At 40.6% G+C, this 17,796-nt stretch overlaps 1 protein-coding gene across 1 annotated transcript in view; it reads right to left on the reverse strand.

Moving 5' to 3' along the window:
- Positions 1 to 9,047: 9,047 nt before the first annotated feature.
- Positions 9,048 to 17,796, reverse strand: part of LOC137603423 (calcium-activated potassium channel subunit alpha-1a) — a 131,999-nt gene continuing 123,250 nt past the window's right edge. Inside the window, exons 29-33 of the mRNA XM_068326876.1 lie at positions 16,545 to 16,739; positions 15,948 to 16,066; positions 15,221 to 15,445; positions 14,099 to 14,127; positions 9,048 to 10,255 (exon numbers count right to left, since the gene is read on the reverse strand). Of these exons, the coding sequence (XP_068182977.1) occupies positions 10,104 to 10,255; positions 14,099 to 14,127; positions 15,221 to 15,445; positions 15,948 to 16,066; positions 16,545 to 16,739 (720 nt within the window). The 3' untranslated portion in view covers positions 9,048 to 10,103. The remainder of the gene's footprint in view (positions 10,256 to 14,098; positions 14,128 to 15,220; positions 15,446 to 15,947; positions 16,067 to 16,544; positions 16,740 to 17,796) is intronic.

Raw genomic sequence — 17,796 nt, forward strand, 5'->3', positions numbered from 1 at the left:
AGATTTGTTCTGAGGCCTTTCCTAAAGACGTGGAGATCCAGCCGGCCTCCCCTGGGTGAGGCTTAGCACAAATGAAATCCTTGAATCATGAATACTCTGAAGGTGAGCAGCTATTTAGTGCAGCCAATCCAGTCTTTATGGAAGTAATATTGGTCAGTGGTAGGGAGCCCATGTTTTAAAGATATAATTCTTCTCTCTGTGGACGGCATTTAAAGGTAGCTTATTGACTTGTAGGTTGTCGCCACGAGTGCAGTAAAGTTCAGGAGTGGCAGAGACCCTTCAGTCAAATTGAGTAGCTCAAAATTTTGCAATGTGGTCGCCTAGAGAAAAAAAGAAAAACAAAAGCTAGAAAAAAAACAAATTCCATCCATCTATCTACTTTCTTGTATACAAGATGACCAAAATGATCTCGTGTAGAGTTGCTATTTCTGATTTGCAGGTGACAGGTGTTGTAGGATCCTCTCCTAGCTGACTACGGGCGAGAGGCGGGACACGCTCCATACACGTCACCAGTGCCTCGCATAGGCAGCTGGGATGGGCTGCAGCGTAGCCCATGACTCACAATACACAACAGCAGCTACAGACAAGATGACTACAGAAAATGGATATATGGATGGATTTGAACTTAGATTCACTCGATTGTTTCTATTTTAGCTGTTTCAACTCAACCCTGCAATAAACTGCTAACTGGTGTCCAGAGTCCAGAATGGGATGGAGACAGGATGAGCAATTACTGAAAATGAATAAATGAAAGAAAGAAAAAAACTAGATGCCTGAACATGCCTAAATGCGGCAGGGATTTGGAAAAATCTCATTTGTCTTTGTAAACACATACTTTCAGTTATTGAAGTGAAATACTAATTAAGTCAAAGCAGGCTTGTTCTCAGAACAAACCAGCCCACACAAATCATTCACCATTTCATATGGATATGGTGATTTATTGCCAGCAGCACAAAATATTGAGCTACTCAATGGAGTTGGTTTGAATGTCCCTGAGCAAAAGGTTTATTGGTTGTTATGTTCCTTCTCCTCTATGTGTGGGTAAACTTTAGCCGTGAACCTTCACATTCGGGCATTAGTGATGTTTTTTTCTCTGTCAGACAGGCTGATCGGCCTAACCTTGTTTGCCTTCCCAAACATATTGATTACCCTGTGAAAAGAGAGAGGCTATGAAACCGAGGGCAGAGGGTAAACTTGAAGTAAATCTCTTCTTACTAATAGTATTCAATTATTTACAATGAAGTAAAGTTTTACACTGTGCCTTTGTGAGTTTTGATAGCTCTATCTTTGTTTTACAGTTTGGATCAAATAAAACAGAATGACATGAACATCCCATTATTATTAGAAATAACAGAATAATGAATGACGTATGTAAGAGCAAACTATTCTTTGTGTCAGATACAGAATTCAATAATCTGCACCAAACTGGAAGCTGATTCAGCAACTATTCCAGATGAGGACACAAGGCACAAATTTCAGTGGCAGTGACAGACAGAAAAAAGAAGAAAGCCAATCCCTGTGCTTTTGTTGTTCTCTCGTAATCCTGTTAATCGCCCACAGGTAAAGATTAGCTGCTGTTGCCTATTTAATTTGAACTCAAATGATGCAGCTGCAAGGTCACTTTTTCTTTTCCTCCTCTCTTCCTCTGTCTCGTTATTCATCTCCCCACATCACCCCCACCCTCCCATCCCATCACTGCCTCTCCTCCATTTCTCTTTCCGAGAGCAGGATTGAGTTGTCATGTAGTTCTAATAGGCAGCACAGGGAATCATTAGTCCACCTCGGCTCCCTGACTGATGGGTATTTCACTCCAATCATCTAAGCGCTGTGAGTGTGCTTGCATAGGTGTCTGCATGTGCGTGCTAAAGCAGGTGTGCACCATGCACCACACTCCTACACACACACATGAATCCTCCATCACAAACACCACCCCAACCCCGCCCCCACCCATCCACCAGTGCATTGTGTGTATGGAGGTATTGACAGAGTGTCAGAGCTGAGGGGAGATGTCTTAATCAACTCCGACACGCCGGGCATTGATTTGACAAGCTGCTGTAATGACCTTCTTGTTTTCTTAAAGGATCACTGTTTATCTGAGCCACAACTGATGGGCTGAGCATGCCTCATTGTCATGGAAACTATTATCACAGCTAAATTGGGATGCGGCCCAGGCTTTGGATCTGTATTTTTTTCTACATGCTGCACTGTGTCTCAGTCTCACGCACAAACATGTCATCTGTTACACATATAAGCAGCAGCACATAAGGATTGAGGTGATGCAGTGTAACCGTGTGTGTGTGTGTGTGTGTGTGTTCATGCTCCACTGTTTATTGCCTCCAGCTGAACTCACCAGAAATCAAGGGGGACCATGCAATAATTAACATCTTTCACGGCAGTGTTATGAAAATCATTACAGATTAGACAGATTGACTGAGGAGCTCAATACTCCCCAGGACAGTCATTTCATTTACCTGCCTCATCCCGGCTCTTTGATTTAGTAAATGACCCATCATGACATCAATGGAGAGCTCACTCTCAGTGGGAAAATAAAGCAAAATTACACAAATTATAAATCTTCTATTGGCCAGTGTGTTTGAAATTGAAGAGAAGCATTGCCTTTGTTTGTGATCAGGCGCACATGTATGGCGTTACGCTTCATCGCTCGGTTCACAACTGCACACACACCCCAATGCCCTAAGACGGACACACCGTGCTGAGTCGATTTGCGGGGATCTCAGGTTCTTGGTACTGTCAGTTTCTGTCAGAGCAATCAGCAACACTCAGCCACCCCTGAATAGCCTGCACCACAGACCGTAAATAATATTGGCATACTGACACCCTCTCACTGCGACCAAGTGTGTAAAATTGTTAATAAGGAACATGATGCTGCCATTGCATGCTGCTGTGAAAATGGAAAAGCCTGCTCTTGTTGGCAATTATCCAAATAACAGGATGATGCGTCTAAGGACAGGTGATTCAAGTCCTTAGCAGAGAGCTGGAGTGGTTTGTTTTGTCAGGGAGGAAGTGAGAAAAAGTCACAAAGGTCACATGGTATATCGTCAATACAGCTCCTTATCAAAAGCACATGGAGACCCTTGTGTGCACTGTTTGGAAAAATTGCTAAAGACACTGTCCATAGATGAGGCACTTTAACACTTGACGGCTATTTTACATTATGTATGACAGTCATTTCAATAATAGTAAAGCAGGTAAAGGTTGTTGTGTCAGCTTTAAGTGTTACTGAGAATGAGGTGCTTGTTTACGGAAGTCTACTGTTATTAGTTATGTCTACGACCCTCCTGTGAAAGTCTCAATGTGACACTGCGATAAGGAATTCGGCACCTGAGTCATTATTTTCAAAGGCATAGTATCTCCAAGCTACAGAAGGACATGTTGATAGCAGAATAAAGTACACAATCATAAACATTTATGCCAGTGTTTCTCACTGTATGATTACGTTTTTATGGTTCATATTCTGATACGGCTTGTTTTTGCTGCCAGTGCCAAGGTAATGAGGCAGGCCCAGAGGCAACATTTCTCCGTTGCTTTATGGGCTATGCAGAGATGCCTTGAGGAGTGTCCTGTTTGGTTTTGTTCGGTAAACACACTGCCAGACTAAATGGCTGATCAATCAATTTCAGTGGGATCGATCTGCATCAGTTCTGCCTGCATGCACACACCCAGAGCCACTTTATTGTAAATCAATCATTTTGAAAACAACTCACAGAGGGGTCTGTCCTCACTAACAAGCCATCAATTCCAGCTGCCTGTGTAGCCCCCTTATCACTCCACAAATCAACGGCTACACAAACATCTGCTCCACTTCCATCACCCCCCCCCCCCACAATCTTGCTCCATCCTTTACCCCTCCGTCCCTGTTGCTTGTCGTGTTTTGATTATGCATCTTGCTGAGGAGAAGTGAAGAGAGGCTGGGAGTCTTCACCAAGCTGCTTAGGATAACCCAAGGGTAATAGTGTTTGCACATTTGTGAGAGAAATGAGGACAAATGCCAGGGTGGGTCATACATCTCCTTCTGACCGTCTTGTTTGATGCTGGAGTGTGAAATTGCACACTTCAGCAGACGAGTGCGAGGGAGGGGCATGCAGTGTGGTGAGACTTATGAGATGTCCACTGATTTAAAGCTATGAGAGCGGAGAGGGTCAATGTCTGAGATTTCATCCTGCCTCATCATAACACCTAGAAATTGGAGCTGGCCATGATGTTTGAAGGATTCTCAGGAGACTCTCAGTGCCTTTGACACAGTTGAGTGTTCATGCAGTGTATCAAAAAGCAGATTATTTCAGCTGGAATATTGTCATTTTACATAAAGGTTAAACATCCTTTAACTTTGCCATGGCTTAATGACCTTCTTATCACTGTCCAGTCTTTGCCCCAGATGTGTTAAAGCTCCAACAGGGGATGAGGATTACTGTCTGAGTGTAGCCGTATCTGTAAACCCGATCCACATTAAAATGAAGATGCCGCGCATCCCCATATGGTGCACAGCGCTGACACAACTGCACATTGAGATACCAGGTATGATGTACTCTGCTCATCCACTGTCAGTCTCCATGTAGATATACAAGTCAATGCTGACGGATTCCAATGCCATTCCCACCCATCAGCGTGGATCCCCAGTGACAGACAGCCTGACAGGTGAAAGTGATGGAGCAGCTAATAGCATGTCAGCAAACGTAAATCAAGACTAATACCAGTTCAATGGGTGAGTGAATTGGTGGTGCGACTCGGACCATGGGGGTCACTCACCCCTTCTGTAGGGTGGGGATTAGCTGCAGCTTCCCCTGGTAATAGTCGAGGTCAGGCACTGGGTCAATTGTATTTTGAAATTTTTATAGCACCTGTCCATTGACAGTGTAAAGTTGTGACCTGATTGGACTGAAAGCAGGGATGATTTATATTAGAACTGCATTCCAAAATTCGTGGGTATGTATCAGATATAAGTCGTTACCAGTGGATGTGCACAGACTTTCAAAAGGTTCAACAAACGAAAACTGAACACAATTGTTCAACAACTTCTGAAATGAATTGGTTCCCAAAGCATAATTCTTCAGTGTGTGGTTTATGTTAAGTGTGTCAGTCCCTTTTAAGTACAATGCTGGACCTACTGACCAAATAGCATACAGGGGGAGTGTATTGTTGTCAGAAGTGATGACTGCCTGTAAGGCCATTACTCCCTTGTGACAGACAAGTCCCTGCCACAGTTTGTAAATTGTAATTATTCCAGTAATATTGGCTTGTAATTTCACATGCTGTTTTCACTGGTTTGTAACAGGTGATGCTTGCGAAAGGATATCATGTACAGTATATCCCTGCACCAATCGGAATCAAAGTATATTTTAATTAAAATGTGATGACAATGTAGCATGCATAAATAACTGACCATTTATATTGTCTGGAAAATACGGTAAAAGAACGTTCCAGTAGAGGAACTGAAGCTAGAAAATAAATTCAGTATATTTCCCTCTGAAAAGGTATAACATTAATGTACAGTACAAGTATAATGAATTCATGTGCTCATGAGTTCATGTGCTGTACATGACTAAAGAAAATGTGCTAGTCAATTCACTGCTTGTCCTAAAATTGATAATAAAAAGGATATTCTTTGTAACTGAAATAAAGGAGAGGAGAATTTCATGGTTTAGAACACAAATACATCCATTTTAATTTGAGAAAATACAAAAAGAAATCATGTACAATCTATGTACAAACTTTTTGTACAAGACAATATATTTATCAGCAGATTATATTTGACAGAGTCAGGTAGATCAACTCAGCACCATCAAATAATCCATTCATCAATCATATCTGGAAACCATCAGAACTAATCAGTCTTCTATGTCACACCCCCGTTTGCTTCATTGATGACGTGCTGACGAATCAGTGATGCGAAGAGCCATGTCCTGAATTCTTCCTGAACTAGTAGGCAGGCAAAGATATTGACAAATTAAAAATAAACATAAAAATTGCTGAATGCAATTTTAATGTATTGTTAAGACTTGAGACCCACCTCCCATCCCCATAAGTATTATATGTTCTGTTATATCTGGCATAGTTCCCAGTAAATAAGTTATTATACCCATCTTTTACAGCAAAAAATTGATTAACAAAATTAATGTAAAATACTTTAACACTAACATATGACACATCATAGTCTTAGATTCATTCAGTGGACACGTCTGATGTCACAGGCATGGGTTTCTACTTGCATCTTTCAGTCATCCATATTGAACTACACCACATGACGTAACCTGTAACCAAGTACACAGCAGAGGTGATATGTGTGGTTTGAAGGCTGCACTGCCTGCAGGCCTCTTGAATGCCACTTGTCGCTATAGTGGGACTTAAATGGGCCCTTGTCTTGACCTCCTGCACTGCCTGGCACTATACTGGCATGGAGGCATTGATGGCTTGGATGTTCTCCATGTCAGTACAAGAGACTGTTCTCACAGTGGATAAAAACACTTTGACTCGGCTCCCTCAAAGCGAGCTTGTGTCCCTGAATGACTGAAGGATGCTTGCTCAACTAAACTCTTCATGGCACTTCAAAGACACTCTAAAAACTTTAGAGGTATACAATTCAAAGACCTAAAACATCAAACAGACACACATGACAAGGTGTAGGAAGGACAGCCTGAATGAATTGGATGATGAGGGACCCAGGTAGAAAAAAAGCATATTTAATCAAGTGTAATGAAAGCTCATGGTGCATTGCTTTGTGAGTTTTTGTTTGTGTCAGTTTGCAGCATGTACCATTTTATTTTTAAATAATTTTAAGTACCTCAAAAATACTCTGTAAACAAAGAAGAAGTAGCTGTGGAAGTTTGTGACAAATGACAAGCTAGCAAAATGGAATGTAAACCCCGTGATAACAAAAGTAGTAACGACAGGAAAATTAAGGATATTCTCTCTTTTGGATAGCTTTCACTGAATGGGTGCTACCTTCCATCTTTGTGATGACTGACAACCCAGATCAGATTCCACTTTAATTTGAAGTGTCCACATTACTACAAGAATCCAGGATCTTTCATTTAAAGATACACATTTGCCTTTTTTTGTCTGTTTGTCAATTCCATGTATGATGATTCATCATCCTTATTAAATATTCCTATTTCGCATGGTTGAGACAAGCAGGTCTGCCGTTGACGATCCAATTATACATACATTTTACTCACATAGTTTCTGAAAAGAAATCTATTTGCTACAAAGTGTGACAACCATGTAATCACAGTTCAAAAGTTCACTTCAGGACAATGAGTATGAGGCTTCAGTATAGTTGCACCACACCCAATAAACGGACATTGAAGCTCACATAATTTTGTTTGTAAAAAAAAAAAAAGGTCTACATAATGGGTTGAATTTACACAAGCATATTTAGCACAATATTATGTTCTTCTTAATATTGTAAAATTTTCTTTTTTAGATTACTTTTTATTACAGCCCATTCAGGATAATAACTGCATGAAACAGACAGTTTCTCCATGTCATATTTGAAATATTCTGTGGAAAACACAACCACACTATGGTGTAGTGGACACACTCTTCCTTTACATATAAGGACCTAATTTAGGTCAATCATGTCTAATGAGGCTCATTTCTGGTTTGCACACAGAGAGAGCAACTGTGATCTTCTCATGATTATTACTAACTTAATCTGCTACTTTCTCCCCCAGTAAATACTTACTTTAACAGATTATCCAGCTCCAGCTCTGCAGTTAGGCATGCTTAGTAGTAGAAACATTTTTTAGAAGACACAGCTCATCTATCAACCTAAAAAGGCTTCAGATGAATCAAAGTTTTATTGTTCTTTAAGCACTCAACCAAGCTGAGCTGCCAGGCTGAAGATGGTAGTTTCACAAAGCAAGCTTTATGCAGCGTCAATTTTAATTGGCTCCAGTGTTGATCAATTTGTTATATGATTGGTTTAAAAAAATAATCTTTTATTTTAGAACAATGTGAGATAAATGGTGATTTGATATGGTCATGATATATAGTGGAATATATTATCAGATTTTTTTTTTTAAATCTCCTTAATGTTCATTTGTTTTTCTTGTCTAGAAAAAATAGTAAAAATTGATTATGTTAGTGGATACAAAAAATATTTATGTCTACTACATATTTTTATCAGTTTTATGTCTTGAGAGTTCAAGGCTACAACCTTAATCCTCAATTCATATCTTAGAAGGGATATGGATCTAGTTGATGCCAAAACATGTGCAAAGTAGACTTCCATAGTGCACACAGGCTAGCATAAAGAACACAGGTTCTTTTCTAGTGTCATTACTGGCAGTCTGTAGCACTGTTGCATTTCCACCCAACTATGTTTGAGCACTTCCCCGTGTTAGAGGACTGAACACAGCAGCTTAACTCCTGAGAGTTCAGTCGTGTCACATCTGGATTGGCAACGGAGAACATCCAAGCCCTTTACTGCCTCCGTGCCAACCCTGTGCCAGGCAGTTGCTCTTATCCAAGGAGGGCCCATTTATGCCCACTTTTCTGCGATATGTGGCATTTCTTTCCTCAGGCATGAACTTTAAGTAACAGAAAATAACATTCATAAAATGCACAACTCTTCTGTGATCCCAATTCGGCCGCAGACGGCGGCAAAGCATCAACAGTGGACATGCAGCTGCTGCTTCTGTCAGCTCAATCATAGTTGGGGATTTTGGCTTAGTTTTTGATGCAACATGTTTTCCTTAGTAGATCCAAACCCTCTATGCCAGTCTACTTTTTTGTTCTAACTTGTTTTTTGGTTTTATTTTGTTGATTTATTTTTTTAATTATTTTTTTAGAGCCAATATCCTGAATGCTGTTCCGTCAGAGCCGATGAAATGAAAGCACTGATCAGTGCAAAACCAAATACACAAGCAGGGCACACGTACGTACACGTGTATACACACACACACACACACACACACACACACACACACACACACACACACACACACACACACACACACACACACACACACACACACACACACACACACACACACACACACACACACACACACACAGCAACAGGAAGAGAGAGGGAGAGCTTGCGCATAAAGAAATTCTCCCACACACATGAAATAAAGGGTCCTTCTAGGATCCTTCCCATGTGTACAGGTTGATCAACCACACTGTATCTGTTATAGAGGTGGCTCAGGCACTATCATGCAATAGGAAGTTAAAACAGAGTCACAGGCATTATGATCAGACATATCGGCAGAAGACATTTAGGTTCAGGATTCCCTTTCAGCCAGTAAACACAAACACTGCACCGTTCATTTTTTACCCTACTGCTTTGCAAGATGATTTTGTTCGGCAGGACTGGAATCCTCTCACTCAACACAAGGAGTTAACTTTGAAGTGGCAAACCTGAAGCGATGACATGATGTATAACAACCTCAGAACAAGATTAGCATGTCTAAGAAAGCCAAGCAGCCCTCCCTCATTTCCTTCTTTTCCTATCTTCCTTTCTTTCTTCCTCATCTCCTCAGTGATGTCTTATTCAGGGATAGTCCGATGGTTCCACTTGTTCTGTCAAAGAAACTTGTTCAATTTTAGTGCAAATAGAACAAAAGCAAACAGGAGATGTGAAGTTCACAAGCCCAGCTGGTTTGATGTAACACACCTGGGTGAATCTTTGGGAGATGATATGACTTCACTGCTGAAACTCCCAACCCTCTGATAACCAGCCGTGAATTCTGGTCACATTACGAGGTGAACTATTGCAAAGAATTACAGTAAGTACTTTCTCTTTTTTTAAATTCTTAAAATAATTCCAAAAAGTGCTAGGGGGAAGGGGCTGTACAATCCTTATTTGATTGTCATTATGTACATCACTATGGTTATATTAATAAATAAAACAATGTTCAAGTGCATGGAAGCAACATTAAAGGTATACACATAGAGGTCCCTTCCAGTTTAGGTTCCAGTCCATTGTGTAATTAGAAGAATGAGTGAAGAGAAGTGGATCAGTCCTCTGTGTCCCTGTCATCATCATTGTCATCATCATCACTCCTCCATGGGTGAGCTCTTCCAGTCTTTTTTAAATAGCATACAGATATCTGGTGAGTGCGCAAAAAAATCCCCAGTGTTCAGCATTCATCTTCAACTTCTCTGATTGGTGGAATCAGACTACTAGTGGACTTGTATTGGTTGACTTGGTTGGCCATGTGAGTGCTCATGGGCTTGATCTGAATGTTTCGTGGGTAGGCATTTTCTGGTTCATCTGTAAACCATTTCTTTTCTGAAGAAGACAAGGCAAGAGAGAAAGAAGAGAAGGCAGAGTTAGTTTGAAACAGTACGTATCGACAATGCTGCTTCAGTTTTAGTGATACATTTACAACGCATTTTTCTGACTTACATTAAACTGTGGTTCAGATCATGTTTTGTTCTGGTGCACTGAGCCAATTTGAATGTCACTGCGTTCTTGTGGTTGCATTGAAATAATCATGTTTGTCTGTGACAAATATCATAGTACGGAAACAGCACTTGTCAAGGTTAGCGGCGACCTACTAACCACTTGTTTCTACACTGGTTCTCTTGGACCTTAGTGCGGCTTTTGACAAAATTGACCACAATATTCTATTGGCACAACTGAACAAAACAACTGGTATTAAGGGATCAGCATTGATATGGTTTAAGTCCTATCTAACTGACCGTTCCCAGTTTGTTAACGTCAATGACAACTCCTCCCAGTCCACTACAGTTAGCTCTGCAGTTCCTCAAGGCTCAGTTCTTGGTCCAATATTGTTTATCTTATACATGCTTCCTCTGGGTAATTTGATAAGGAAACACTCCATCAACTTCCACTGTTATGCCGATGATACGCAATTGTATCTCTCGATTAAACCTGATGAAGTCAGTCAGTCGGGCAAATTACAGGTGTGTATTGAAGAGATTAAAGATTGGATGACCAATAACTTTTTGTATCTAAATTCAGTTAAAACTGAGGTCAATTTTCATTGGCCCAAAAACCGTTAGGGATGTAGTGCCCAGTAATGTAATAGCCTTGGATGGCAGCACTTTTGAGGCCAAAACCACTGCGAGGAATCTTGGTGTCATCTTTGATCAAGATCTGTTGTTTAACACACACATAAAACAGGTCTCTAGAACGGCCTTTTTGGATCTCCAAAACATTGCTAAAATCAGGCATATTTTAGAACGGAATGATGAGGATAAATTAATCCATGCTTTCATCACTTCCAAACTAGATTACTGTAACTCACTTTTTTCAGGCTGCCCAAAAGGCACTGAAGACACTTCAACTAATCCAGAATGCTGCTGCCCGTGTTCTGACGGGGAGCAGTACCAGAGACCATATTTCTCCTGTGTTTTCTTCTCTGCATTGGCTCTCTGAAAGCTAGGATAGATTTTAAAATACTCCTCCTCACTTAAAAAGCCCTTCATGGCCAAGCCCCGACTTATCCCTCAGTTAGGGAGGCTGACACCCTCTCATTATTTAAGACCAGACTTAAAACATTTCTTTTTCAAAAATTTTACAATTAAAGCGGCTTAGGCTACTAAGTTCTTTTTCTTATAGACCTACACTGCTGGAGACTCATCATCAAGACTCACTGAGCTCCTCTCTCCTCCTTCTCTCTGACCCTCTCTGTTACTCCTCCTCCTCTCCGACTTCTCTCTCCTAATCTCCAATCATACCCTACTAACTCAACTTCTTCCCTGGAGTCTCTGTGCTCTATGTCCTCAAAGGTTTTCTCAAGTTCACCCCTCATCCACCCATCCGCTATGAACCTGTCCTCCAATCCAACCAGTATCACCCCTCTTCTATACATTGGCTGGGGTCCTGCTGCCTTTCTTCCTCCGTGCCACCATACAGTCATCCATGCAGCTGTAATTGTGCCTTGAATTAACAAACTACATGATGGGGAACATGTATTAAAGGCAACAACCCAGGAGTCGGTGAACGCAGCCTAACTATCTAACTATAACCATAAAGATACTGACTTCGTCTGGCTATCTGCCACTCTCTCTCTGTCTCTCTTTCTTATACCCTGTCCGTATCTTCATTTTATTTCTGTTCCATCCGACTGGTCAAGGCGGATGGCCACCCAAAAGAGTCTGGGTCTTGCCCAGAGTTTCTTCCTCAAAGAGGGAGTTTTTCCCCACCACTGTCGCTTATGCTTCCTCTGGAGGGTTCAGTTGGGTTTTTCTGTCTGTTAAAGGGCTTTGAAATATTGCCATAATTAAGTGCTATATAAATAAAACTTGATTGATTAAACATAATTCATCACATTTCAAATTTGCTGTGTAATGATTTTATTTTGAACCAATGTACAAAAATTCTAAGGGCATTTTGTAGTCAAGTATTACAGAGTTGTGTTGGGTCTTTCTCTTTTAATGGAGTCATGCAAAAGTTTTCTGTTATTTTGCCCCATGAATATAATAAAGAATGGAAAAATACTCTCTAAAAGGATCTTGAGCTACTTCTGTGAAGTATCTCAACTAGGTTAATATTGAAAGAATTTTTTTTAAGTTGCATGGTTCTGAGTGTGACTGGGGGTTACATTAATTCCTGAAATTTGTGCACCTTGTATAAAAAAAACTCAAGCCAAATCCTGAGGCTTTGGATTCTATTTTGTGTATGAATGGAGACAAAGGAGATGAACTACAGAAAGATAATCCAATGAGCTCAAGTTCCTGGTAACTCAATGACACGCATGCAAGTTGATGTATACCGTCTGTTACCAGAAAACTACAGCTAGTATTTAAACAGTGACTAAAGATACTAGGATGGACTGCTGGGCCTTGATAATGAATTCCACTCTGGTGATTAAGTAGATTACAAAAGATGGTTGCAGATTTTGACCACGGCACATGGAAAGGTAAGAGTGTATGCGAGCTGTCAGAAGTTTGTAAACTCTCTCCAGCACTTTGTGGGCATTGCAAAACCATTCAAGGTGTCACTTCGTTTTAGGTGAAGTTGTAATATCAAATTATAACTTTGCTATGTGGAGCAAGTCGTGTGTGTGTGTGTGTGTGTGTGTGTGTGTGTGTGTGTGTGTGTGTGTGTGTGTGTGTGTGTGTGTGTTTGTGTGTGTGTGTGTGTGTGTGTGTGTGTGTGTGTGCGCGCGTTGGGGGGTATTCACATGCGTGCTTGCATATGCGGAGATTCATTTGCGTCCTTTGAATGTGTGTGTGTGTGTGTGTGTGTGTGTGTGTATGTGTGTATGTGTGTGTGTGTGTGAGTGTGTGTGTGTTGTCTATGCATGCTTAAGGTGTGTGCTTCAGCACAGTCATTTGATGTGTAGAATTGTGCCTGAGGTGAAGAAAGATGTCTGCCATCTCTCTCTAGAGTCTGCCACTGATACGGTGAACTAGGTGTTGTCGCCTCAAACCACCGTATCAGGTGGAGAGGGTTACAAGGAGGGGACTTACATACTCCTATCCTCCTTCAATTTAGACTTTAAATTTGTTATACCTCCCACTCTCTGTGCGTGACCAATGGCACAGCCCTGGACACACTTTCTTAAAGTTTTGTGAAGAAGTAAGCAATTGGCTGCATCAGAGGGATGTGAATCAGCCTGACCTACATGTAAGCTCGGTTGGGTGACATGCAAATCTTTTCTTTAATAATAATAATAATAATAATAATAATAATAATAAATGGCAAATGTGACATTTAATGTCTGCTACAAAGGTCTGACAGCATTCAGCAGGAGGGAAGATGCACAAACACACAGACCTCTCAGACGTTGCAAACCATCCCAAGTGGAAATAAATCATTGGAGGGTATGAAAAATTACAGAACAGTTTGTTTGGAGAAAAAAGAATATTCAGATCAGCAACTAAATAATTAATGTGAAAGCACAAAAAAAAAGGGGGGGGGGGGGTCATCTCAACCTCATGCAATGTGGAGATGTTCCTGATCATGGCAGGGAGGAGGCAATAGCAGCGACAGTTTGCTTTTGGATGAAAGCAAAACTTAAACTGAGGCATGATTAACTTAACATCTGAAGAACATAAATAAAAAAGTCCCCTCTTCATAACAATATCCAGAGAGGACATGGTTATGATCAGAAACCCAGATACCGGTTGCTATATCATGCAGAATCGTTAACTTGCATACCTTGGCCCATTCTATTCATCCTTGTTGCACTTCAGAAAGAGAGGTAAGTAATCTAGTGAGTGGTATTTACAGTCAATACACATCTGACAATCACTACTGCCCCATTTATTACCAATTTACCGTACAATATTAACTTGTATCGTACACCTTGATTTGTAGATGTAATGAAGCCGTATTATCTACCATATAATAATACTTGTTTACAATAAACAAATCTGCATGCTTTGATAATATGTCAGGATTTTGATTTACATGAGTTTACATTTTTCTCCCAGAAGAAAAAATTATTCACAGATCTGTTTCAGGAAAATATTTAAATTTAAATGTATTTACCTCATAAGTCTGACTATTTCACCAAATTCAAAGAATCTTAATAATAAACAGAACATCAAATAAAAGCCTGCGACAGAGGGCTACCAACATGGACATGCAGTAAAGCAGGACAGAAGCACCATAAAGAACAAAGGATCCACACTACAAGTAAGGGGTGACCTAAATAGTAACAGTGAACCAGTCAAGTTATATTACAACACCATACAGTACATCGATGATCCAAGCTTACTGATCATGAGTGCTAAATGAGCACAAATACCCATAAACAGATATTTACTCCACGAATGAGTTTAGACAAGAAACTACAAACTACCAGGACAGATACAACACATAGACTGCACAACATACTGAATGTGTGTTTTGTTAGATTATGTCATTCCATTAGCTGTGGTCGAGACTTTTATTGTAAACTTGCTTCTAACCTCAATGGCTGTTGCATCCTAACAAGTGGTTTTACTGTTTATAGTGCTGCCGACCCCATTTATAAGAAAAGAGTCTTGACAGGCTTTGAGTCTAATAAACGGAGTTTACCAATTCAATGTTGTGTTGTGATTGCAGAAATGTGAGAGTGAAGAACACATGCAAATGATTACGAAGCAAATGCACAAAAAAAGAGGCATACGCACAGAGCGCATCACACAAACATGCCACAAACACACAAATACAGTGCTTTGCCAGGTTATATATTCACCACAGACTACTAAAAAACACACACCTCCAAAACACAGGTTTGGTATACAGCAGTCAACATGCAGGGTAAAAGTCAGAGGAACACATGAATGCACATACTTCTGTTTGTCACGAGCCTCCCGGGGCTTACTGCTGCGGTTCTGCCTGTTGGAGGGCGGGATGGAGTGGACGGAGGAGCTTTTTTTGCTGGAGGAATGGGAAGAGTGGGAGGAGTGGGACAAGCTTGTCCGGGACTGGCCTGCATTGTGGTCGAACTGCATGAGGCAGAAGATCAAGTCTGTGGGCACCAGCTCAAACTCATACGGTGGATTCGTGATCACATATCTGCACAGAAAATAGAAGAAGAAAGGTGAAACTTTCAGGATCATTGTAAAAAAGGACATTCGACACTATTATACACTTAATGTCTAGAACAATAAGTGTATTATTAGAGCAATAAGGACAGCATGAGAACAAATTATTGATATTTTGTGTTTAAACAAAATTCATATACATATTATTATTAAAATTAACTGAAAAAATATATTACTTCATAGAATTTGGACTATATTTCTGTTTATATTTACAGTCTCAGATTTAATCTTGAGTGTCACTTTTGACCATTTTTATTTTTAATTTCAGATATTTTACTTATGTTGTAAATTAGCCTGTAAATTGAAGGTGCTACCTTCAATTTACAGGCTACTTCATACAATTTATGTGAAGTAGCCTGTAAATTTTACAATTTCCCTTTAGGACTAGCAATGTATTTTGTGTTAAACCCTACTGCCCATTTTATTATATCAACATATTTACGTAGACAAGGATGTAAAAAAGGAAATTGTACCGTTTTGTACACTGGCTGGGTGTGCTGATGTGAGCATCTCTTAATCTGTAGATACCAAAACACAGCATGTTGTATGTCTTCAGTGCCTTACAGAATAAATCTCCATAGCAGCCTCCATCCTGACGGACAACAACAGAACAAAGACAGAATCACCAATGAGTGGGACCGCAGCCTTTTGATAAGATCAGTTCAACGCAGTGGAAATAAATTTTCTGAAAAGTTGGACCAGAAATCTACTGTTGTTTACTGTTGAAGATGTTTCGCTTGCAAACAAATACCAAGTGTTGGCACAGCAGACTGTAACAATCAGTGATGTTAAAATTATGCCATAATTCACCCAGCAAAAAACAAAATTACTTCATTATTGCAAGTTCTGTATATCAAAACAAATGCAAGGTCGGAACCGATTAAATATGGAATTTCGTTGGTGGTGTTCATTGTTCTCTTAAAAGCATCTCCCCTCTCCACCCACTGAGGAATGCTTTGCGTGATCACTTCTCCTCACATCGGATTAAGGACAGCGAAGAGCAGAGACAGCCAGATGTGCGCTGCTGGGTAGTGCCAAAACGTGTCATCTCAGCTTAAACATCCACTTACCCCCAAGTCGGCAAATGGTCCATCGTAGAGGGCTAGCTGGGCAACGCGACACCTGTCTCTGTTGGCCAGCGTCTGCGGTGTGCTGTAGCCTCCTCTGAGAGCGTTCTCCTCAGCCAACAGGGCCTCCAGCTCTGGTGTGGCTCCCCCTGTGACCAGCGTCCGAATCAGCGTGAGGATATTATCATTGAAGTATGTCTGGGGAGAACAGGGGGGGAGATCGCTGTGAGCTGAAGCTACTAGATAGAAGCAGGTGGTAGAAGTGGGAATAATGCACAGCTTATAATAGGTGGACCCCCAGTTTTCACCATGGGTCAAGGGTCACTCAAGGGTCACCTTTCCTACAATGGAATGTCATATTTTCAGTATCTTTAACTTACACATGAATAGTTTCAATTTACATACAAATAGTTTAAATATAGTTCAGTTTCTATTAATTTTTATTTTTTATTAATATTTTTATTCTTTATTTTAATGAATTAGTTATTAAATATTTCTTTTCTTTTTTTAATTAATTATCATTATTTCCTTTCAGTTGTCCAGTTATATTGACACCTCTTTTTGAGATGGGTGCCTTGAGCAAAGTTCAATGGATGTGATTGGAATAGGGCTTTCCTAGACCGAGACTACACGTTGGTGTTCTCTGTGAATTAAAAACAACCAGCAACAGCCAACAACCCTGTAAAGATATGCAGTATGTAATGTATATAATTTTGGGTGGATAAAGGAACACCTGTTTATTTGCTGTAAAAATTGTTGAAAGTGACATTTTGAGAATACATTCTGGATCGTCATTTTAAATACAATACAAGACGCTTCAATACGGATCTATTCATTCCTGTACGAACACTCGCACACATCCACACTGGATGAGGTCTGTGTGGTTCTCTTGTCCTTCGGTGCAATCAGGCCCTGTTTTTTCTGCGTGTGAAGACAGTTAATGTCACTCCAAAGCAGAGCCGGAGTGGCAGCTCCTCTCCCCGGGCCCTTGACAGGCATGCAGAGCCTCATGATGGATGAGCACTGTCCATTAGCTTGCTTCACCTCTGACCAGTGCCAGACTACAGCTGACGCCTGCTCTACTCCCTGCTCAGCTCAGCACTGCAACACCCCTCTAACCCCTCACTCACCGACAGGGCTGCTGAAATTAAGCCATCACAGCACCAAAGGGAAAACCACTCACTGGTCATGAGAAGAGGAAGAGGAAAAATGAGGTTCAGGAGAGGATTTCTTTCCAGCCTCTCATTTATCTAAT

The sequence above is a fragment of the Antennarius striatus genome, chromosome 11 (genome assembly GCF_040054535.1).
Source record: "Antennarius striatus isolate MH-2024 chromosome 11, ASM4005453v1, whole genome shotgun sequence".
Taxonomy (NCBI): Eukaryota; Metazoa; Chordata; class Actinopteri; order Lophiiformes; family Antennariidae; genus Antennarius; species Antennarius striatus.